General features: G+C 40.9%; 3 protein-coding genes across 3 annotated transcripts in view; all 3 read right to left on the reverse strand.

Annotated features, from left to right (window-relative positions):
* The window catches only part of LOC107288913 (C-factor-like), an 8,798-nt gene extending 4,082 nt beyond the window's left edge, over positions 1-4,716 (reverse strand). Inside the window, exons 1-3 of the mRNA XM_029284448.1 lie at positions 4,561-4,716; positions 1,933-1,984; positions 1,193-1,380 (exon numbers count right to left, since the gene is read on the reverse strand). Of these exons, the coding sequence (XP_029140281.1) occupies positions 1,193-1,380; positions 1,933-1,984; positions 4,561-4,716 (396 nt within the window). The remainder of the gene's footprint in view (positions 1-1,192; positions 1,381-1,932; positions 1,985-4,560) is intronic.
* Positions 4,717-6,974: 2,258 nt separating this feature from the next.
* On the reverse strand, positions 6,975-15,237 carry LOC107288912 (C-factor-like). The gene is made up of 6 exons (XM_015817579.1): positions 15,082-15,237; positions 12,609-12,660; positions 11,343-11,530; positions 9,642-9,800; positions 7,786-7,893; positions 6,975-7,088 (listed from the first exon to the last, which is right to left on the reverse strand). Exons 1-6 carry the CDS (start codon positions 15,235-15,237, stop codon positions 6,975-6,977), a joined length of 777 nt encoding a protein of 258 aa, XP_015673065.1.
* A 1,485-nt stretch (positions 15,238-16,722) lies between these two features.
* LOC107288914 (C-factor-like) lies at positions 16,723-23,037 on the reverse strand. Its single transcript, XM_015817582.2, has 6 exons — positions 22,882-23,037; positions 21,737-21,788; positions 20,456-20,643; positions 18,613-18,771; positions 17,590-17,697; positions 16,723-16,836 (listed from the first exon to the last, which is right to left on the reverse strand). Exons 1-6 carry the CDS (start codon positions 23,035-23,037, stop codon positions 16,723-16,725), a joined length of 777 nt encoding a protein of 258 aa, XP_015673068.1.
* Between the last annotated feature and the right edge of the window lie 1,929 nt (positions 23,038-24,966).

Genomic DNA, 24,966 nt, shown 5'->3' on the forward strand with positions numbered 1-24,966 from the left:
GAGAGAGAGAGAGAGAGAGAGAGAGAGAGAGAGAGAGAGAGAGAGAGAGAGATGGAGAAGCCAAGTAAAGGCAAGTACCGTTCAAACTCTTCTAGATTTAAGCTTGAAAAAAACATCTTCCTTGAGGAGGAAGAAATTTCTTCTTCCTGAAGGAACAAAACATAGCCCAGTTGCCTTTTGAAAAAGCACATTTGAGACAACCAAGAACCTGGATGGCTGAGAATCTCCATAGACTTGAAGAAGAAAAAATAACAATTTAGCTTCACCTTGCAGTGACATCACTTTAACACAACCCCTGTACCCTCCCTTTTGCAAGTGTGACTCCAAGTTTGACATCAATTCTAGATGAGCTACTCTAGTAGTTGCCAGTTTCTTCTGAACCAAATCAAAAGTGCTCGGGGTTATTTTAGAGTTTTAGACAATACCTCCTAAGATCTACTAACTAGGATGACAGCATCAAAAGGATGATCTTATAATATGGTAACCCCCATTATGGCGAACCCTTAGGAGTTTTCTGTAATTGCTTTGTTACCACATATTTCCATAACCTTCCTGACAAAGGGGTGGTGGGAAGCCGGTCAATGGTTGTTAAAATTATTTAGGTCAATAAACAACCTCCCTTTACCATTATTAATATCAAGGTCACACAGGAACAGAATTAGCTACCTGGTTGGAGATCAAGCTCATTCCTGATGGAGCTTATCCTGCATTCAACTGTATCTATTTCCCCAAGAGTTCAGGGGTCTGAACAATCTCAGATGACCTTGCAAAAGGTTGCCTTGATATATCTAAGGATTGTGTCAAGCTGTGTTTATCTCCGAAGGGTTATGAGTGACTCTAACCACAAAGATCACAGTGGCCCAGAAGAAGTTCTTCTCACTAAGATACCTCAAGCAGGTAGCTCAAGGATGTTTGATCTGCTTCAAAATCACTCTACAATTTCTATTCATTTTTCAGCTTTATCATTCTGCCTTATTTATACCGAGTTATTTTTTCAGCACTTTAGTTTTGGGTTAAATAATAGAGATGTCCAACCTTGGCAACTTTAAGACTTGTGGACTTCAATTCCCAGAATTCCCCAGCCAGCCAAGCCGGCAGTTGAAGTCTTAAAGTTGCCAAGGTTGGACATCCCTTTAATATAAGTCACTTTGCTCAAATATGGTTCCAGGGGGGGAAAAAAGAATAAACAAACCTGACTCATTTGCAGTGGCCCAATGGTGTTGACTGAATATAAAGTCTGCATATCCTTGGCATTTTCATTTTCTAGGTCTTCAAAGAACCAACGGCCAGCATTGTTGATTAGGAGTGTCAGCCCACCATCTCCAACACACTTTTCCACTTCTTTTAAAGCTGCCTGGATGCTCTCAAGAATTGTGACATCTGAGGAATGATGAGAGTTTTTCAACAAGTACTGTACAGAATGCCCCTTCAGAATTGTTCATCAGATGTTTGATGGAAGTTCAGAAGATCCGTACAATTAAATAGCTCCTTTGAGAGGCACCTCGACTTCCAAGCCCAAGCTATTAAAAGCATTGACTTCAATAAAAGTGTGAGTATCATCAACAAAGTGGCACTCTGCTAAACATAAGACTCAAAGTAAAGCTGAAATTAAATAAGAGAGGGATTTGTTCTCTCTGGAATCAGAGACGAGCTGTGAAATAGAATGTCTTTATGCACTGTTTGAAGGGATTATTTCTTTACTGTCATCCTATGATCATCCAGATACAGAAACCATAACATATTCTGCTAATTTAGAAACCACACAACTAGAAGTCATGCAACATACAAGTCAAACCCAAACGAACCCACCGTGAACTTTATCGGAGATCTCGCACACTCTACTTAGTTCCAACAATGGCTTTGAGCTGGATTTCTGAGTATTTCTATAGAAGAAAAATTTGTTCCCGCTTACGTTTGGCTCTTGAAACTTACCTAGTTGCAATAACACCAAGTTTGGATGTCTGCATGCCAACTCTTTTACCTCCTGGAGAAAGGGAAGAAAAAGGGGAGTTTTGTTTTTAAATCCGGTTCCAAAGAGGGCAACATCAAAACAGACGTTGAACAAAGAAAGACATCTCAAATTATTTATTTATTCGAAAGACTAGTAAGACCACCCATTTTATGTACCAAAACTCTGGGTGTCTCACCAAAACAGCAATCAAAACATAAAGAGGCAATAAAAGCATCAAAAACTCCCAGTGCCCCCAAACAAACACTTTTCCATGTTAGCATAAGCACGTTCTTGATGGACCAGGCTTATGCTAACTCAAGGTGATCCACAAGGTGAGGCAGGTAGGTAAGGAACGACTGCTGGAATTGGGTCTGTCTAGTTTAACGAAGAGAAGGAAGAGGGGAGACATGATAGCAGTGTTCCAGTATCTCAGGGGCTGCCATAAAGAAGAGGGAGTCAAGCTATTTTCCAAAGCGCCTGAAGGCAGGACAAGAAGCAACGGATGGAAACCAAGCAAGGAGAGAAGCAACCTAGGACTAAGGAGAAATTTCCTGACAGTGAGAACAATTAACCAGTGGAACAACCTGCCTCCAGAAGCGGCGAATGCTCCAACACTGGAAGTTTTTAAGAAGAGACTGGACAGCCATTTGTCCGAAATGGTATAGGGTTTCCTGCCTGAGCAGGGGGTTGGACTAGATGACCTTCAAGGTTCCTTCCAACTTTACTACTACTACTACTACTACTACTACTATGGATTATCGCACAGTCAGCCAGATGTTCAGACTGGATTTGGCATTTTGTCTACCTATCGAGTCCTTACCCAGGACCTGGGATAGGCAGATGTGGATGTTTGATGGTATTACAGATATCGTCGCAGGATGGAAGCAGTTCCTAGTAAGGCCGCCTTTTGCAATTGACTAATGGTGAATTTGTCAATGCCAATGGTGTTCAAGTGGTGCTCCAGTTGTTTTGGGATTGCACCCAAGGCGCCTATTACTATTGGTACTACCTTTGCTTGCTTTTGCCACAGTCTTTCTATTTCTATTTGTATTATTATTATATTATTATTATTATTATTATTATTATTATTATTATTATTATTATTATTATTATTATTATTATTATTATTATTATTATTATTATTATTATTATTATTATTATTATTATTATTATTATTATTATTATTACAAGGTGAGGCAGGTAGGGTTCTGCTAGACTTTGGCAGAGAGTGTTCCACAGGGCAGGTGCTGCTATAACTTCCTAAATCCTACCTGGCAACATTTAAAGGGACAGACCTGGAGCACACTCACCCTACCCAAGCTGGTAGGACAGGCAAATACCTCCAGGGAGAGGCAGTTCTATAATAACCTGGTGTCAAGAGCTTTAAAGGTAAATAACCAGCTCCTTGAACTGTAGCCAAAGTGAAACTGGACGACGGTGCAGCTCACAGACAGCCGTGTAATACCAGCAAACTGTGAAACATCCAGATCTTCACACACCACTACACAGTGTGCCAGTTGTAACATTGTAGACGGCCTTCAAGGGCAGCCCCATGTACAGCATGTGGCAGTAATCCAACCAGACGGTCACCAGGCGTGAAGTTGTGTATCTTTATATCACACGGGTATAAACATTTACTTATGGATTAGGCAAAACAAACCACAACAAAGCAAAGGGGAAATAACACATATAAATACATAAAATAAAGTTTACATTAGAACAAAGCAAAATGATTATTATTTTGAAGCAAAAATGATGATTAAAAAAATTAGAAAGGCCAAATAAACAACAACAAAAAAGAAATAAGAAAAAAAAAACCATTTTAGGAAAAAGCATTCAGAAGTTCTACTCCATTCTCCTTCTCTTTTTTTTCCCTCCTCCAACCTCTGCTATTTAATATTTTTATGCTATGCTCTGGAGATCTGCTGCTACTGCTCATTTCTATTTGGATCATTTAAATTATTTTATAAACAGTTTCTCTTTTTCTTCAAAAAAACACGTTCTGAACTTGCTTTGCTGTACATCCCCATCGGAACATTGGAGGCCCAAGAATTAGCAGATTGCTTGAACTCAGTTAGTTGTGTTTTAAAGAAAATAAACCATGGCTTATGGTGAACTATGAAACCAACTACTCTTCAGCTTTTCGAGTCCCATTTTCTCCCATATTTCACTTGGAAGCCCAAGCGGGTGTACAATTCTTCTCCAACAACCCTTGGGGGACATATGGGCTGAGAGATATTCAGGAAGCTGCAAATCACCCATGAGCTTCATGGCCAAGTGGGAAGAGTCGTCTAAGTCAGGGGTCTCCAACCCGTGGTCCGTGGTCCGCTAGTGGGCCGTGAGGGGTTTGCAACACATCTTCACTTGTGCGAGCAGCGGTACGAGTGCGAGCACACTCCATTTAAGTGAGTGGCAGGTGCACATCCACGCCACTTGCACAAATGGAGCTACGTGCACATGCTTGCCAGCTGCTCACGTGGAACCATCCCTCCCCCCCATTGGTCCGTAAAGCCGGAAATGTTGGGGAATTCTGATCTAGGTCATTCCATCCTTGGTTCAACATCTTGACCATTACACCCCACCGTCCTGCTACATCAAGTGATTCTTACCTTGGTTTCTTCTCCCTCCAGGTCAAGGGTTGTAGCAAAGACCCATTTGGGTGGACATGGCAACTCCAGAAACCTCTTCACCAGACCCAGACCAATCCCCCGATCGGATCCCGTCACCAGGACGCTGAAAACACAGAAATCCATTGATTTTGCCATCTCTCCCACAGCTGCAGTTTCTGCTTCCAACTTGCTTTGAAGATTGGCTTCAAATGCTTCTTCTCATTGCACAAGGGACAATTTATAAGGTGGAGAGGCACCACCTATTTTTAGACCTTTTAATAAACTTCATCTGCCTACTAGGAATGCATTGTAATCTTACTTCAAGTAAAGATACCAATTTGGTAGGAATATGACCAGGAGGTTTGGGAAAGAGTGAGGTCTTGTCCTCAACAGTTGAAAGCAAACCTTTTTATTTAGTCTTTATTTGTGTTTATGCCTGTATTTATATTTTATTTGTGCGAGCTTCCCAGAGTCATGCATTCAAGATGTATTCATACATCTTGAATACGTGACTCTGGGAAGCTCGCAGAAATAAAATAGCAAAAACAAATAGCAAAACAATTACAACAAAAACAGTGAAAAGTACCCCAAACTGTTAAAACGTGTTAAGCATAAAGCCATAGGAAAGCACAATTCAAATCTTAAAGGCCATATAGCCATTGCTCAGGCTTTATAGGTCTCCAACAGGTTCAAACTCATTCCCAAAACTCATTTGGGGTTTTATAAACCATCTTTTTCCCCACACACATCTGAAATCTTGTGTTATAATGGAAGGAATGTCTAGGCAAAGAAAATAAATAAGATGTAATTTGAAAGAGACAATTTTCCAAGCAAGGCTAAACCTCAGAGTTAACCGTTTTCCTTCAGGGTATTTGTATCTATCTTACTATATATATACACACTATAAGCCACCCAATGTTGTCTGGAGTTGAGCAGCATCAAAATCTAAATACGAAATAAATGAAACCAATAAACAAACAGACATCTGAGGCCCAGAATTCATCAGAGGGAGACAGCCCAAGAGAACATTAGGCATTTAAAGGGAGTCACCTCCAACTTATGCAACATGCATTCATTAATTGCCCTAATTAGTTTCCACATTCAGCGCCTACCTAAACACAAAAAGCTCTGAATATTTATGTGCTACTCATAAAGAGCAAATGTAATCCAAAAAAATATACACGTCTTCAAAATGTCCTAAAGCAAAATCTGAAATGAAACTAAGGGCTATAAACAAGTAATAAGAAGGTATTAAATTTGTTTGTTTCTATTATGAGATAAACATCTCTAGAATCAGGAGTATAAAGGAATTTAAAGTGCTGGTAAGAGAAATAAACAACTGATTTACTAAGATTATGAAGACCTACTTTTTCCCCCCTCTCCTGTGATAGAAATTTACCACAATCCTTTCAGTGCTAACCAGTGCAATAAAGTCTATATTCTTTTCAGCATCAAACTCCAATCCCTTATATATCTGAAACAATTCCTAAATGTTTAAAAACTTACCTGACTATTTTTACACTGTTCTATTTTTAAGTCTGCCAGAAGGCTTAGATTTGTTAATCTATTTATTTTTAAAGTTTTGTTCTGGCCATCTAGATTGCCCTGAGATCATCTGGGATGAATAGGGAATGGGACACTCATTTGACCTATAACTTGCAAACTAGCCATTGTTCAACATCACTATAGAAGAAGAATCTATGGTCTAGGCTCTAGGACCTTCAGAAATTATGGTAAGCATGGCTGATAGTGTTGCAGTTGGGGGACACATACAATATTCCCCTTCCTTGTTATGGATTAATAGCAAGGAGGATTATTAAAGTGTTTGTGGTAGACCAAGATTTCCAACTAAGATAATTTGTTGAGATTTAGCAACGTGTGCCCTTTTGGCTCCAAATGTGTGTCTTTGTTTTGCCTCAGCCATATTTATTCATTATTGTGCAAATCATCATACATTTAAAAAAATTCTTCATGTAAACATCAATGGCTAAATTTAAAAGATTTTTAAGGGATCGAGCAATGAATATCAGAGATACATGTCGAAGTATTAATGTTAAACTTTAGATGTGCATGCATGTTGAAAGAATATGTTCTAAAAATAGTTGAAACAGGTAGACCATGCTTTGTCTTGAGACATAGATTGACATTGCATATGCAACCGTAAATATATATTTTGTAACATTTGCGGAATCAATCTTCCCAACCTCCAAACCCAGAACAGTCTTCATTGGTCGTTCATGATGCATTATTTTTTTTCTTTACTAAATGTTTTTACAATATATACAGATGTTTGAAATTTTGGGAAAGGAAGGAAAGAACAAGACTAGGATTTTCATGACGGAAAGCAGTTTATTGAAGGACCCATCACCTCTCAATGTATTATAAACCAATGACATTAGGGTGAGACCGATGGATCACCAGGGAACTCGACAACCCAACCAATCCAGAAAGGTCCCATTGTCCTCCTCAGAAAGCATGGACAGCACAGTCACGATACCTCGTGTGCTCTCTTCCACGGTAATTTCCGGCTGCCACAAAGAAGGATCTCATAAGGTTTAAAGAATCACACACACCCGGCCATAAATGTTCAACTCCAGTGTAGATAAGGATTTGTATTAAACTGGCCAATGTCATTTTGGTTTACAAAGTTATATGTGATGGGTGACAATGCAAAACATCCTGTAGATCCCTAAATTTGGTTTAATTAAATTAAGTTACCCATGGATAAGTAGGCTTTCCATGTGCAGGTACTGAATCAATCAAGTTGCTTCTAGTATTTCTAAAGTGGAATTCTTCTAATTTGTTTTGATATGTGAATCTTTTCCTTGCCTTCTGCTATTAGGACTTCCCAAATAAATCAACCCTGCCTTGAATCTTAAAATATGGGAAGGACCGTGTCTTAGCCATTTCACATACAAGCACATACTCTCCAATAGTTCAAATTGAAAGAGATCGAAGGAGGGAAAGTTGAGATTTATTATTCCTGCTAATGGAAGGAATAACAACTGAAGAGGAGAGGTTGGCTACCTTATTCACTTCGATCTATTAAAATTTCCATTCTCCCATTTCTTTGTCCCTAATTCAATGCTTTAATTCAAACTTTAGCGCTAAAAACTTCAGGACACAGTAGGTAATCCATATGTATCTTTGTGTGTGTGTGTGTGTGTACATAGATATCTGAATAGGCACCAATGTGTTATCCTCTTCCGAGGAGAACAAACTTACAACTGGGTTGGGAAAAGTTTCAACTGAGCCAGGATGGATGGAGACGCTCATAATCCCATTGGCTGAATAGTCAAGAGACTGGCACTTGGTGAGCATGTTCAAAGCAGCCTGCATGGGCGAAAAAAAAGGAAAGAATTTCCTGTGGGGAAAGAATGTACTGAAGAGACAAAGAGAAGAAAAGGCTAAGATAAATTGCGATGGACAAGATATTGTGCAGCAACCATCATGCAGAGCTGGGAAGGTATAGGACAGTGATGGCGAACCTTTTAGAGACCGAGTGCCCAAACTGCAAGCCAAAACCCACTTATGGATTGTCGAGTGCCGGGTGGGTGTGGCCCATTGGGTGGGCGTGGCCCATTGGGTGGGCGTGGCTGTGGTGGTAATGGCAGACTGGGTGGGACTAAAAAGTTCAATCAATCAATTCCAACTTTGCAAGATCTTTTTTTTCCCCGCGAGAAGTTGAAATTGACTGATTGAACCTTTTTTTTTTTTTGCATACGGTGGCGGAGGCCTAAAGCGAAAAGATTTTATAAAAGCCAGCTGAAGGCCTAGAACTGGGGCGACAGCGCGCGTGCCCACAGAGAGGGCTCTGAGTGCCGCCTCTGGCACCCGTGCCATAGGTTCACCACCACTGATATAGGAGGCATAGGCACCATAACTGGACTAAACAATTCCTTTAGAACAGGGCTTTTCAACCAGTGGTACGGGTACCACCTGTGGTACATTGGCACCTGGCAGGTGGTACGCGACCATCCTAGAAAAGTGGTAGCGGGGGAGGGGAATGAGAGCGCCGCCGGGTGGGCAGGCAGGTGTCTTGCTCGGCTGTGCCTTGGGGGGCACTTTTTTCAGTGCCATTGTAACTTCGAACAGTCACTAAGCGAACTGTTGTAAGTTGAGGACTACCTGTACTTTATCACTTTTTTCCTTTTTTTTTTTTGGGGTCATCAAGTTTTTGACACCTTGCTAGGCGACTGGTGGTACTCGGATATTGCCATATCCTAAAAGTGGTACAATGGGTGAAAAGGTTGAAAAGCCCTGCTTTAGAACACAAACAGGCAGAAAGCCAGAAAGCATTGTTCTGGCTAGCAAAGAATTGTGTATCTCAATTATTACATTTTTGGGAAACAGGCATTTCAGCCATCATCTGTTTGGAAATTTCTCCTGACTGAATGCTAAGAACTAGAAGGAAATTACCAGCACTTGGAATTCCTCTTCAAGTCTTCAACCTGCCCCAATATAGATGGGACATCACCTAGCTTGGGACATCCAGCTTGGTAATATCCATTTTGCTCAAACCATGTATGGCAACTTTAAAGGGACACTAAGTTTGCATATTCCATTTTCTAATCATGTTTAGAAAGGACATACTAATTAATTTCCAGCTATTAGAAATCTTTGGAGCAACAAGTCTAAAAACACCGAGTGTGTCTACCTTCAATCCTTAATGAAAGAAAAGTTTAACTGCAAACTAAGACCTTTAATTTTTTTTTTAAATAAACAGAACATATTGGTTATCATTATAACACTGATTTTAGAAAGCTATAAATGGACTGAGGGGCCAGATGGATTTGGAATAAGAGTTTGGAATTACTATGAAGAATCTTTCCGGTGGAAAAGTACTTTTGTTTTGAATTTGAAAACAAAACAATATGATCCAAAAGGTGTTATGGAAGAGGAACATCTTTTATATAACGAGACAGAGTTGAACGTGGATTTACAGATCAAAGGCTGCAGGAATGACATAGAAAAAGATATTACACTGAACGTACAAAAGAAATTGACCGATGTTTTAATAATTAAAATGGACACGCAAACAACAAACCAAGAGAGTTCCACATAGACAATGCATTAAGTACCTTACTACAGCGATAGGCAACTGAAGGTCCTACATTCCAATAAGCCATAAGTTCCATTGATGCTGAGGTGCTGGATATATTGATAACAGCCGCCTTGCTGCTACTCAGCCCTTGACATGGGCTTCTCCGGGCTGCCATCTTCAGCAGGGGTAGGAAGGCCTTGTAGAGAGAAGAAAAGAGAGAAGGAGCTGCAGTCATGTCTAGAGAAAGGAACTGTACAATGGCAGGAAAAGGTCTTCTGGAACCTGCTGCAAGGGGACCTTCATAGAGTCATCCAGACCTGACCACACCCAGAAAGTTGTACTATCGCTTTTTGGTGGGCTGCCCTTAAAGATGGCTCCACACCTCCCGTTGATGCAAAGTCTGGATACCTAGATGATCTAGAAGTGGGGGGGGGGACTATGAGACATTGCAGAGGGAGGGACTACAATCCAAAGTTTGGCTGAGATCCAGATAATCCATTTGTTCTGCAGTTGTCTTCCTACCCCATTCTCTTCAACTTTCCTGAAAAAGGAGAGATAGCAACAGCAATAGCCGTTGGACTTATACGCTGCTTCATAATGTTTTACTGTTGAAACTCACATACTTTGGCCACCTAATGAGAAGGAAGGACTCACTGGAGAAGAGCCTAATGCTGGGAAAGATGGAGGGCAAGAGAAGAAGGGGACGACAGAGAATGAGGTGGCTGGATGGAGTCACTGAAGCAGGAGGTGTGAGCTTCAATGGACTCCAGAAGATGGTAGAGGACAGGAAGACCTGAAGGAACGTTGTCCATGGGGTCGTGATGGGTTGGACACGACTTCGCAATTAACAACAACAATGTTTTACTGCCCTCTCTAAGTGATTTACAGAGTCAGCCTATTGCCCCCAATAATCTGGGTCCTCATTTTACTGACCTGGGACGGATGGAAGGCTGAGTCAACCTTGAGCCCCTCAGGATCGAATTCCAGGCTGTGGGCAGAGTTAGCCTGCACACTGCATTCTAACCACTGTGCCACTACCAAGGCTCTTGGAACAGATGGAAGATGGGAGCATAATTGCCAAAGATCTGTGCGTCAAGAGATGGCTTCTTCAAGAAGGGGATGCCTTTAGTGCCTCCTTCAAGCACAGGGGCATTATTATCTACTTTTAATTCAGCTCACACCAAACCCTGAACTCTCTCTGGAATTAGCCATTTGCAAATTTGGTGCATCTCGCGTGACAATCCAGGTTGTCACTACTATCCCCTATACATATTCTCACCAACCATTATTAAACCCTGAAGAAATGGGTGGGTTTCAAAGTGCCTCACAAAACACAACAGTCTGAGAGGTTATCTCCTATACCAGGGATAGGCAACCTTGGCTCTTTTATGACTCGTGGACTTCAACTCCCAGAATTCCTGAGCCAGCATGGCTCAGCTTGGAAACCTCTCCCTTTCCCCTCAGCATGGCTGGTTCAGGAATTCTGGGAGTTGAAGTCCACGAGTCATAAAAGAGCCAAGGTTGCCTACCCCTGTCCTATACCAATACACCCTCAAAGGGAACAGCTACCTCCAGTACTCCAATCTGCTCCCAAATCAATGCACAATTTGACTTCTTTATTTTCAGGATTACAATATTTCCTTGCACTCCAGAAATGCTGAGTTGAACTGTTCAGTCTTTTTTTTTGCTAATAAAGCAGTCTTCCTGGCATTGAAAGGGGTTATGACCATAAACAAACCTGACTTATTTGCAGTGGACCGATGGTATTAACCGAGTAAGCTCTCATCATATCCTTGACGTTTTCTGTTTCCATGTCATTGTACACCCAAATGCCAGCATTGTTGATTAGGAGGGTCAGCCCACCTTCTCCAACACACTTTTGTACTTCCCTCAGAGCTGCCTGGACGCTCTCAAGGTTAGTGACATCTGAAGAAAGAGAACATTATTTAAACATCACCAACATGCTATTTCAAGAATGACTACGTAGGAGCTCCTTGAATCTTCCGAAGATCTACATATCCATCCAAGCAACAACCTACCTTCTGGAATAGCATTCCGACAGCTCCAAGTGGTTTAGAGCATGGCCTCCATTAAGGACATTAATGTATATGCAGTAATTCTAGAAAGTATGTTCTAGAAATAATGTTATGATTCCCAGAAAATTGGGTCTTGTTGAATCAGAAACAAGCTGTAATGCAGGCTGTCTTTGCACATTAAATTCAAGTTATGTCTTTATAGTCAAAACCTACAGAATAAAGTCCCGTTGACTAAGTTCATGCCATACTTTTGGTTAAAATAAGATATAAAGACATACAGAATGTCTCACAGACGTTTGTAAATCAATCAGGGGCTGCCACAAAGAAGAGAGAGTCAAGCTATCCTCCAAAGCGCCTGAAGGCAGGACAAGAAGCAACGGATGGAAACTAACCAAAGAGAGAAGCAACCTAGAACTAAGGAGAAACTTCCTGACAGTTAGAACAATTCACCAGTGGAACAACCTGCCTCCAGAAGCTGTGAATGCTCCAACACTGGAAGTTGTTAAGAAGAGACTGGACAGCCATTTGCCTGAAATGGCATAGGATTTCCTGCCTGAGCAGGGGATTGGACTAGATGACCTCCAAGGTACCTTCCAACATCAACATCATCCTCATCCTCATCATTATTTTTATTATTATTATTATTATTATTATTACCCTCAATATAATCTTTTGCTGCCCAAATAAACCAGGACAGTGCCATCAGGATTGCAAGTAGATACTCTGATTTTCTCTCTGTTTATTGACAGAGATACTTCATCATTATCTAGATTGTTGCAACCCTGATATGATGACCTTAACATATTCTGCTAATCTTCAAAGCATGAAAATCTGGTAAGACAAGAAGCCTTAAAGAATCTTTAGTAGAACAGTAAGACTGCTTGCTAGATTTTCCAGTAATAGCTTTTAGCAGATGTTTCGGGCATTTATAAGGTACAAAATTAGCCCCATTGGCACTCAAAACTTACCTAATTGCAACACCACCAGACTTGGATGCTTGCATGACAACTCCCTTACCTCCTGGAAGAGAAAAAGGTTGGAATTTTTCCTCATAAACTCACAGTTATAGTCAAGAAGAAGGCAATTACTTCAGTCCTCAAAGAAGACAATAGCAAAAGAAAACCAGGAAAGAGATGAAATTTATTTTTCACTAGCTGTACCCGGCCACGCGTTGCTGTGGCTCAGTCTGGTTAAATCGTAGCGTGTGTTGCTTTTACGTCCAACAGATGGTGCTGTTTTTTTTTTAAAAAAGCATGTTTTTACCTGTCACAGGTGTGACATCTATATAATAGTAGGTATATAAAAACACACGCATACTCGAATGCAACGTGGTGTCAAAATTTCAAAGCAATCGGTGAAGAACTTTCGGAGATTTAAGATTTTGAACAAACGAACATTTACATTTTTATTTATATAGATTCATTCAACAGCAGGTGTTCATTATTATGAAACCAACAAAACACATGCTAACAAATCTCATTACGGCTTAATGCAACATGGGAACCCAGTCACTACGACCCAGCCCAGCTGGTTTGGGCTCCTCAAGAATCTTTCCTCATTCCACTTCTGCTGCAAACCTTGTCAACTAGAAAAATGATTGATCACATCCTCTGCTGCGGAGGACAATTGATCAGAATTAAGGATTGGATTTTAGACATGTGGAACCTATCTTTTTTTTTGAGAGAGAATTGTACAATCTCTCCATCAGAAAACGTCCTTGTCATGTGTCTGAATAACGAAACACTTAAAAGGACTTTCAGGCATGTTTTCTCCTAAAAGCATTTATTAAGGTTACAATACGTCAGTACAGCACGGTGGAAATGCTTAGGTCTGCTTCTCTTCCGTTACGCATAACATTCCAAGCATTTTCCATGCCCTTATTGTAGGGTCATGGTTCACATCTTCCAATCAACTTGGAAGATGTGATTTACTTCCGGTTTCTTTCTCCCGGGCTATCCTTATGCTCCTCCCTCTTTCCCAGTTGCTGGTTTAACTATATATATACCAGACAGTTCTGCACATTGTCAAAGCAAGAATATACAGTATTTGCAGCATTGACATCCCTATTATCTTTCCCCATGGAAAATAATTCTCGGACCGGTTTGGTGAATATGAAAAAATTAGTTTCCTCTTTCAAAGCTTTATAATCCCAGATGAATTTAGAATATATTTGCAATTACAAGCTATTTTGCCTTTTTTTCTATGTTGCTCTTGATCACATAGTGAGAGGGGGTTGAGTCAATTTCATTTCATATTTTTTTTTGTATGTTGAAAATGTTTAAATGTAAATAATTAAATAAAACATTAACAAAAGATTTACCGTTAATGAAAGCTAATGATAGCTAGCTAATATTTGTAACCACGGCATCATTTGTTTTGTTTCCACGCAACTATAAATCATGGTTGATAGCACTGGGACGGATTTCAAATTCTGAGTGTTATTGGCGGGTTTGTAAAATGCTTCCCTTGATTTAGATGACAGATCCCAAAACATTCCTTTAGTAGGAAGCAAATTCCACCACCCATGCTGGTTTTTTTTAGGAACGTGATTCACAAAGCAGAGTGTGCATGAGATGAAAAACAAAGTAGTTTCCATGGATACCACATATCCTATAACACATGCATTTTTCCTTAATTTCTTTGATTACGTCTTGCTTGTTGCTTTCCTCTGCATTGTGTCTCGTTGATTTAATAACAGGGAAATGTCAATCACACGAAACAAAAAACAAAAATAATTCCACAGTGATTATATAGTTTTTAAAGGAATTAAGACACAACGAAGTCTAAAGTGACCAAAAATTTTAAGAAGGGGAGGGGGGAGAGAGAAAAGATGATTCCTTATAACACAAATATAAAACTAGCTCACACTTTGCATTGTTTAATGTTGCTTACCGTGAAAGGGAAGATTATGATGGGGGGGGGGTGTTTCTAGATCAGAACATCCCTGGGGGTTGAAAATATAATATTGAAGTTGGTGTTTTGGTTTCTAGCATTCAAGGATGAAAGAGGTATAATATTAAAGAGTTTAAAACAAATAGATGAGGTTGGCACTTTGTGGGTTCCAGAAAAATCTCTTTGAGCCACCTCTAAGCATCACACTGAAGGAAACGCCCTGTGCGATGCTGATTGTTTAGATCCCAGCAACGAGAGCTTGGAGAATATCATAATTCAAATAAGCTATAATTTTATGGTAGAGCAACCATAAATATTCAACCTTCGGGATCACATTTCTCTTCCTCCTTTCTTCTGGAATGTATAAGCGGTTCTAGATTCATTTGACCATAACAAGCAGCCTGTAAGTCTAAATTGGGTGGATAAGTATTCAAGAAGCTGCAAATCACTCAAGACTTTCACAACCAGCTGAACAGTTGTGTCATTCCAGCAATAGTTCCACATCTTAACCACTATTTACCAACTCATCCTAGGTGAATTGATTCTTACCTTACTTTTCTCTGCCTCCATATCCCGAGTTGTAGCAAAGACCCATTTGGGTGGACAAGGCAGCTCCAGAAACCTCTTCACCAGACCCAGACCGATCCCCCGATTGGATCCTGTCACCAGAACGCTGAAAACGGAGAAATCCACTGACTTCGCCATTTCTCCAGGACCTGCAGCTTCTGCTTCCAACCTGCTTGAAGTTTAGTTCAAATGTTTCTTCTCAACACAAGAGGCAATGTTATGAAGCGTGTCACACCTACATCAGCACTGCTTGCTCTAACAGAGGAAGCAATCAAAACAATGAGGGAGGGTGGAGGGGTGGAGATACACCACATTATAAAATATTTAGAAATACTTTCTAATCAAGGGAGAGACCTAATTAAAACAAAATGTTTTCATTTTGGCTGAGCAGGAAGCGTCCAAAGCCAGATCCAAATAGGAGAATTAAGATTTATGATGTTCACCGGCTCAAATACCTCAAATTAGGGAGTAAAAGGAATAGCATCAAAGTGTCAGCGGATGTTTGTCTACAAAGAGTTTTTGGGAATTTGCCAGAGCTCTTTCATTTAACTGGCTATTAGCTAACAAGAGCATCTTCCTCCCTTTTCATCTATTTAATAAGATTTCATATGGATGTGTAAGGATTTATTTGTGCGCATGCATGTTGAAAGATGATATTCTAAAAAAATAGTTTAAATGGGTAGACCGTGCTTCTGGTTTGAGATATGGAGCCTGCATATACGATCATAAAAATATGTTTTGTGACATTTGTGGAATCAGCCTTCAAAACTCTCGGTGGGAGGGCGAACAACAATAAAGAAACAATATGTTTAAACCACAGATATTTTTGTTGAGTATTTTGGAAGATTTGGATGCAAAAGAAATGGAGTTAATGTTAAATCTTATAACGGCTGCAAGATTACTAATTGCTCAATATTGGAAAATGAAAGGTTTACCTACTATAGAAGATTGGGTAGTTAAAGTCTCAAACTTAGCGGAAATGGCCAAGATTTCCACTTATGTGAAGGATTACTCACAAGAAAGATATATATTGGTTTGGAGAAGATGGATTGTTTATATTGAGTCGAAATATGGAACAAAAAAATATCATCTGGTTTTTGAATGAACTTCTGATTTTTAATATTTAAAATTATGCTAATATGATGGTATTTAATAATTGTATATTTGTTTTAAAAGAGAGTTAAAGGAAGTTATAGATTTGTTAGATTAATAGTTGATTAATGTTAGTTAGATTATGATTATTTTATTGTTAATCCTGTGATTGACTCCGGGAAGTGAGGGGGGGGGAGGGATGGAGGGTTGGGTTTGGGGGGAGGGGGGATTTATATTGTAAAATTTTATAAAATTTTCAATAAAAAAAAAAAGAAACAATATGGAAGTAACTCCAGGTGCAGTTCTTGATTCCTGGACCTACAGCCTTCAAATCCAAAAGACTCCTCATTGATCCTTCCCAGCTGCCTTATTTTTTCTTTATGAAATGTTTTTAGTAAAATATGCAGATATTTGAAAACTTGGGACAGAGAGTAAAGAACAAGACCAGAACTTTTCATGCCTGCAGTGATTTATTGGAGGCCTCATCACCTCTCCGTGTATTAGGGGCTGATGACATTATGGTGAGACAGATCACCACGGAAGTCGATGGCCCAACCGATCTAGAAAGGTCCCGTTGTCCTCTTCACAAAGCTTGGACAGCACATTCACGATGCCTTGTGTGCTCTCTTCCACGGTGATTTCCGGCTGCCACAAAGAAGGATTTCATAAGGTTTAAAGAATCGATCCTAAAGAATCCAGCCCAAATCCTCATCTCAGCAGGGGAGCAAAATGCAATTGGATCTCTTGACCATAAATGTTCCAACTCCAGTATGGAAGGATTTATATTAAACTGGCCAATCTCATTTTGACTTGTAAAGGTATAAGAACACAATGCCTATGATCATGTGTTGACCTAGCGCATTATGCAAATCTTTACGTTTGTGAGGAGTCCTTGGTGCTCTCTGAGCTTGGTTCTTTTGTTGCACATGCTTCATTACCCAAACTAGCTAACATCATCAGTGCTGTTAGCTGGATAAATTAAGAGAGCCATGATTAACTTGCAAAAGCAGGCAGTGTCAATACATTTCTTGTAACAGTTGTAAAGTGGAACTCTTATGGTTTGCTGTTCTGATTTTTCCCCACCTTCCTCCATTATAATTTCCAAAATAAATGGGTCAACCCTACATTGAGTTTTAAATATGAGAAGGGCGGAGTCATTGTCATTTCATTGTAAGCACATGCTTTCCTGCAGAATTACTGTTTTTTGCACATAGCATGACCTTTACAGAAGTCTTTTATATTTGTGTTTTTGCTCGAGCACATTATTAAATAAAATACTAAATAATCAGAATACTAAAACTTTCAGGGGCTCATCAGTAGGTAATTCACTTGTCTTTGAATATGGGTAAATAGATAGCTTAACATGTGCTGCCCATTTTCCAATGTGAACAAACTTACAATTGGACTCTTAGCAGTTTTAACTAAGCCAGGATGGATGGAGACGCTCATAATCCCATAGGCTGCATACTCAAGAGACTGGCACCTGGTGATCATGTTCAAAGCAGCCTACATGAGCAAAACAAAACAAAACCCAGTTGTGAGAAAGGAATGTACTGAAGAGACAAAGGAAAGAAAGGGTTAAAATAAATAGTGATTGACAAGAGACTGTAAATTAACTGTTGTACGGGGCTGGAAAGGAATATGAAATAAACAGTAAAGGGTTAATTAAAACTTTGATTTGAGAAAGCTACAAATGGACTAAGGGTCCATATAAATTTAACAGAAGATTTTGGAATTGTAAAAGATCCTTCCCATGAGAAAATGTTTTTTTGCTTTGAATTAGGAAAAAAAACAACCTGTAATATTTCAAAATTGAACACTAGAGGGAACTAAAGATTTCAGTTAGAAGAGAAGAGAATATAAAATTGTCCAACAGTTACAGAATGGTGAAAAATATTCTAACGCTACTAATGTTGAGGAATGCTTTCAAAAAAAGGGAGTAAAAAATAAATATTAATAATGCCAGCAGTGATACCTGCCTTGCTAGATAGACTGTGCACAAAAGATATTATGGAAGGGGAACAGAAATGGAGTTGAAAGTGGATTTACAAGTGACACCTTAATAGACTTTTGCTGACACCAGGACCGAAATGATAATATTTTATGGATTTCCTTATAGATAAGAGAGGGGGGGGGGCATGGGTTAAAGAGATCAATTGGTGAAAAGCTACTAAAATCGTTTATACTCATTCTGTTGAAGATTGGAAATCGCTTCTTTATGTATTTACTTCCTTTTACCTTATTATAACTTTTCTTTCTATTCTTCGTATTTTTCTTTTCCTTTGCACTTTTTTTACTCTTCTTTTCTTTAGCTTGCACTAATTTTTAGCTATCGCAAGCTTTAATAGCATTATTTGAAGGGGGGGAAAAGGACATTCCAATTATGTACAGATAGCTTCGCATCGAAAACACATTAAGCACCTTACTGAAGCGGTATGCAGTTCCCTGTACAACATCCCACTCAGCCACAAGTTCAATAGAGCCTGCAATGCTGGACGCATTGATAATGGCCGCCTTGCTGCTGCTCAGCCCTTGACATGGGCTTCTCCGGGCTGCCTTCTTCAACAGGGGTAGAAATGCCTTGTAGAAAGATGAAAAGAAAGAAGGAGTTGCAGTTAGGCCCATGAAAAGGAGCTGAGGAATGGCAGGGCAAAATCTTCTGGCACCTTCTCCTAGGAGACCTTCATAGAGTCATGCAGGCCTCACCACTCCCAAGAACACTGTTCTAACACTCTTTTGTGGGCTGCCCTTCAAGAGGGCTCCAAGGCTCCAGCTGATGCAGAGTCTGGATGACCTACAACAGTGGTGGCGAACCTATGGCACGGGTGCCAGAGGTGGCACTCGGAGCCCTCTCTGTGGGCACACGTGCCGTTGCCCCAGCCTTGCTTCCCCCCGCGACCCCCTCCTCTCCAGCAGCCCCCCTGAAGGAGAGTCACCCTTGAGCATGGTCCACACGGAGCAGCGCAGCCAAGGACATGGCAGCCAGGCAGCGTAGAGAAGACTCTGCCCTCACACCCCATCATGCAGTTGGTGCTGCAGGGCGTGGGCAGAGGGTGTGGCCGCCATAGCGTGCTGGGCTGCCTGGGCGATCTGCGGCGGGCCCTGGAGGCGGTGAGTGGTCCTGTGGCAGGTGGGGCGGGGGACGGAGGGCAGAGCGGGAGCGGGGCAGGGGGATGGAGCGGGGCCGGGGCCAGTTTTTGGGCACTCAGTCTCTAAAAGGTCCGCCATCACTGACCTACAAAATGGATTTATGGACAGCATACTGTATATCCAAGGGTATAACAATCCCAAATTTGGCTGAGATGCAGATAATCCGCCTGTTCTGCACTTCTTTGTGCTTGCCTTCTAACCCACATTCTCTTCAAACTTCTCGAAAAGGGAGAGATGGAAGGACAGGGGCATATTTGTCAGTTGGTCTCTTTAAGAAGCGGGCGTTTCAGTGCCTCTTTCAAGCACAAAGGGATCGCCTCCATTAAACTCAGCTGGCACCAAAGCTCTGAGCTCTGGAGAATTTATGAATTAGTCATTGGCCGATTTGGTGCACCCCGGGGGACATTCCAAGATGTCACTGCTTCTGTGCAGATTCTCTCCAGTCATCATCCAACTCTGAGAAATAGTGTGTGATTTTGACCACAAAATGTCTCACTGAAGAGGATCAGCAGTCTAGGTGGTTTTCTCCAGTCACAATATTCCCTAAAAAAGGAAGAGCTACCCCAATGTTTCAGCCTGTTCCCAAACTAATGTACAGTTTCTACTACTTGTGTTTTCAGCTTGCTCCTTGCCCTCCAGTTACAGATAGTCCTTGACTTCCAGCAGGTCACTTAATGACCGTTCAAAGATACAACAGCACTGCAAAAAGGACCTTTTTCACACTTACAACCATTGCAGCACCTCCGTGGTCACATGATCAAAATTCATACGCTTGGCAACTGACTCGTACTTATGACGGTTGCAGTGTCCTGCGGTCACGTGATTCCCTTTTGCGACCTGCCGACAAGCAAAGTCCATGGGGGAAAGCCAGATTCACCTCACAACCGTGTTAGTAACTTAACAACGGCAGAGATTCACTTAACAACTATGGCAGGAAAGGTCGTAAAATGAGGCAAAAACCACTCAACAACTGTCTTGCTCAGCGACAGAAATTTTGGGCTCAATTGTGGTCCTAAATTGAGGACTGCCTCTCTGCTGAATTCAACCACGCAATCTTTTTTTTTAATTAAAACAGTCTCCCTTGCTTTGAAAGAAGTTGTATTCATAGACAGACCTGGCTCATCAGCAGTGGGCCGATGGTATTGACAGAATAAGTTCTCATCATATTCTTGGCATTTTCTGCTTGCAGATCTTTGAAGTCCCAAGTGCCAGCGTTGTTGTACAGGATGGTCAGCCCAGCTTCTCCAACACACTTCTGCACTTCTTTCAGAGCGGCCTGGATGCTGTCAAGCTTAGTAACATCTAAGGAAAAGTTTTCTTAAGCAACGGAGTTGCTAAATTTGCAAAAAACGCTGTTTCATACAGACCACCTTCCCTTCTCAAAGCAGGTGATACAGATGTTACATGATGTCAAATACCCAACCGTGGAGTTTTACTTGACTTCTCTCACTCTTGGAAGGGGGGGGGAATTCTTTATTTTTAACTGGGAGGGGGTCAGATAACAAACTACTCAACCTGAAAGAAACCACAGTGAACCCAACCGCTCCCAACTAAATTTTATTGATTAGTTTTATCTGACCGTATCAAAAACTTATAAATGTAATACAGAGAAAACAAGAGTATATTCATAATAAATTGCCCCTGCCTTCAGCCTCAGTTTGTTCCAAAGTTGGGGGCATTGATGAAAATTGCCGACTTGCTAGAAAGATGCAGATTTGTTCTTTGCAGGAAGTAAGAAGTGGGGGGGGGGGGAAATCCCAATATTTTTTAATTTTTAAATAAGGATCTAGGTGAACAGTCCTTTTTGCAAAATATAGTTTGCAATCGATGTATGTGCTGTGTCTTCAACAGCTGTTGCACCACAGCTGCACAAAGGTTTAGTTAGAACTGAAGAAGCTTCCTGGATGAGAAGCGAAATGTTTTCAAAGAACATCCCCCCCACCCATCAAAAAAAAGTTCAGTTCCCTTTTGGAAAAAGCACCTTTGGGACAAGCGTGACCTGGATGATTGGGAATATCCATAGTTATCAAAGGTACATGGTTTTTCTTCAATTGGATCTTCTTGGAAATTCCTATATCTTACCATGTTTAATACATGCTCCAGAGAAAACACTTCTAACATGTGGGGAGGTATCTAAGTTAAATATTTTTGTCTCTATGAAGCTGATTCGGGTTCAACCAGCCACTTCATGTGAACCTAACCAGGGATGTTAATTCCAAGAATATCCGTGGATATTCTTGGCATTCCTGTAGTATGATTTATGGGGTGATTTATGGGAACACAACCAATGATGTTGCAACTTTGGTCAGTTCCAACAATAACTTTGAAACGGTTGTTCTGGACGTTCCCGTAGTACCAAATTTGCCCCATTTTTCACATGGCTTTTGAAACTCACCTAATTGCAAGACCACTAGATTCGGATATTTGCAAGCCATCTCTCTTAGCTCCTGGAGGGAAAAAAAGATCATAGATTTTTCTGTGGGTTAAAATTCACACAGTATGAACGAGAAGCAGATAATGCTTTGAGCTGGATGACAAAGAGTACAATTTCAAAAGGAAGAGGAACCAGTAAAGATGTGCATTTTTTTACTTCATTAGACGGCAGCGGTGCAATATTCCTGACTGAACAACAAAAAAACCCCCTCAAGAAACCACATTAATGCAAAATGGCATTTTTGTTCATTCAACGTAATGAACAGATATGACTCTGTAAAAAAGCTTCCACGTCTGACTGCTGATTCAAAGCTTTTTATAAGTGGAGAGATCACTATCCAAACCTTTATTACACTCTGCTCAGCAAGTGTCACTGCTGAAGGTTAAGAGAGCTAATTAATGTTAGAAGCCATTTTATTCATTTTTTGGGATTCAGTGTACCGTAGGTGTAAATCTTGAATGGTTCAGCACTGAAGTCACCATCTCCTTTGAACATTCTGAGTTCTTGTCTTTTAGAATAGCTGCCAGATAACAATTAGGAGCAAAATAGCCCATGAGCGGGAAGCAAGTTGTTCTACTCACATTTTGTTTTCTAGGAATACAATGCACGAAGCAGGAGAAATTAGGGTAAGATTTAAGGGTGGATTGCAAGGATAAAAAATCATAATAGAGGGGTCATAAATCACGTTGATATGGATTAGATTTAATTATATGTTTTCTCACCTCTTGTATTATGATTTACAGTAATTTATTTTGCTTACTACTTTTCTCTACTTTGAATGGCATTGGTTTTTTTTAAATATTTTTGGTTGAAAATCACACAAACGAAGTATGCCGTGTAGAAGAAAGAACAGGAAATCAAAAAGAAGTTAACAACAAGCGAACAGAATTTAAAAAAAAAGAAAAAGGGAATGATATATTATTTAAATAGAACACACTCAATCTGTGCTTTGTTTAGAATTGCTTGCTACAAAAGGGAAAAATACAACCAATGCATATAGCTATGTGGGTCCAATATTCCTGGTGTACTCAAAATGCAAGCTTGATATTCAGCCTCAGTTCAATTTCTTAACCACTATTCCTAAGCCATCCTATGCTGATTCTTACCTTGGTTTCTTCTCCCTCCAGGTCAAGGGTTGTAGCAAAGACCCATTTGGGTGGAGAGGGCAGCTCCAGAAACCTCTTCACCAGACCCAGACCAATCCCTTGATCGGATCCTGTCACCAGGATGCTGAAAACAGAGAAATCGTCTGCCTTTGCCATCTCTTCAGGACCTGCAGCTTCTGCTTCCAACCTGCTCAAATGTTGGTTTCAAATGTTTCTTCTCGTTATGGGAACTAACATTATAAGGGATGGCCAACACCCACCTTTAGATCTTCTGAGGAATGTCATCTACACAGTTCTGTGTGATGCCGTTCAGATTGCAGGAAGCCCCTGTGGTGTTCGTGCAGCTAATTAATGAGGTGTTGCATGAGCATTTATACCATGGGGTTCTCGTGTATGCAAAGCTGTCCAAATGTGAGTTCCACCAAACCTGATTGGACTATCTAGGGTACCGGATATCGGAGGAAGGTGTGGAGATGGACCCTGACAAAGACAGGGCCGTGCTAGAGTGGCAGGCATCACAGACCCGTCGTCAGTTGCAGAGCTTCCTAGGGTTCACAAACTTCTATCGGCAGTTCATCCCTTCGTTCGCTAAGGTGGCCCTACCCTTAACAGATCTGCTCCGCACGAGACATACAGTGGGTAAACCATGCCCCGGTCAACCACTGACGTGGACTTTGGCTTGCCAGAGGGCCTTTGAGGACCTGAAGGCCCTCTTTGCATGGGAGCTGGTCCTACTACATCCCAATCCTGACTTGCCATTCATAGTATAGGCTGATGCCAGCGATCTTGCAGTTGGAGCGGTTCTGCTCCAGAAGAACGGGCAAGGAACACTACAGCCCTGTGCATACACCCCCAATAAACTGACGGACACAGAACAGGCGTGGGCAATATGGGAGAAGGAGGTGTTTGCCGTACGGTGGTCACTGTCGACTTGGCGGCATTTTCTGGAGGGAGCCAAGGAACCGTTCAAGGTCTGAACGAACCATAAAAACCTTGAGGCCTTACAGTGCCTATCACCGAAACATGTTCAATGGGCACAATGCTTCCAATGGTTTCGCTTTCGGTTGAAATACGTGCCGGGGGTTAGGAACTTCTTGGCAGACGCGGTGTCACATATGCCCCAATATAATAGCAGGCGGGAGGAGGAAGTACAGGCCATTATGCCTTCGTTCAAGCAGTGCTAACTTCATTTGCTGTTTGCTGTGATAACGCATGCCAGAACATTCCGTGAATAAACCAACCACCTGTGAACTCAACAGCTTGTTTCTTGTTGGAGGCAGGGGTGCGGTAAGGACATCTGACAAAGAATGGCAACAGTTTTGTAAAAGAGTATTGAGATCAACAAGGCATCCACACCTTTTGTGCCTTTTCATCTCTGCTGGATTGCTCCATATAAAAATTAGCAATAGCGATAGCACTTAGACTTATATACAGCTTCATAGTGCTTTACATCCCTCTCTAAGCCATTTACAGAGTCAGCATCTTGCCCCCCAAAAAACTGGCTCCTCATTTTACTGACTTTGGAAGGATGGAAGGCTGAGTCAACCTTGAGCTCTGTCAGGGTCGAATTCCATGCTGTGGGGAGAATTAGCCTGCAATAGTGCATTCTACCATTGTACCACCAATGTTTTTAATTTGTCTTAGACATTTTTTTTGGATTTCTCTTGGATCAACTAATTTTCCTAGATTAGATATTTCAATTTAGCATTGCCCAGTTCAGGCATACAGCTAATTCAGACACTGATCTTGTGTTGTGTGTTGTTTTCACACAGGCACTGTATCTTTCAAGAAGTCTTGAGATTCTGCTCTTGTCAGTACATCCTTCATTGCATTTTGCTTTATTAAATGTATTTGGCGCCCATCTCACCACAAGGCAATTCAGCATGTCGAGGTTTAGCCGTGTCTCTTTGAGGAAGAAGTGAAGCATCAGCAATAGCAATATCTCTAGGAGACAGAGGAACAATGCCCTCTCTCAGCAAAGAATTGACCATCACTAGATGGTGTACTGCAGTTGCCAAAAAAGCCAACACAGTGCTGGGCTGCATTAACAGAGGGATAGAATCACGATCACGTGAAGTATTAATA

The sequence above is a fragment of the Protobothrops mucrosquamatus genome, unplaced genomic scaffold, assembly GCF_001527695.2.
Source record: "Protobothrops mucrosquamatus isolate PMUCROS unplaced genomic scaffold, P.Mucros_1.0 scaffold605, whole genome shotgun sequence".
Classification (NCBI taxonomy): Eukaryota; Metazoa; Chordata; class Lepidosauria; order Squamata; family Viperidae; genus Protobothrops; species Protobothrops mucrosquamatus.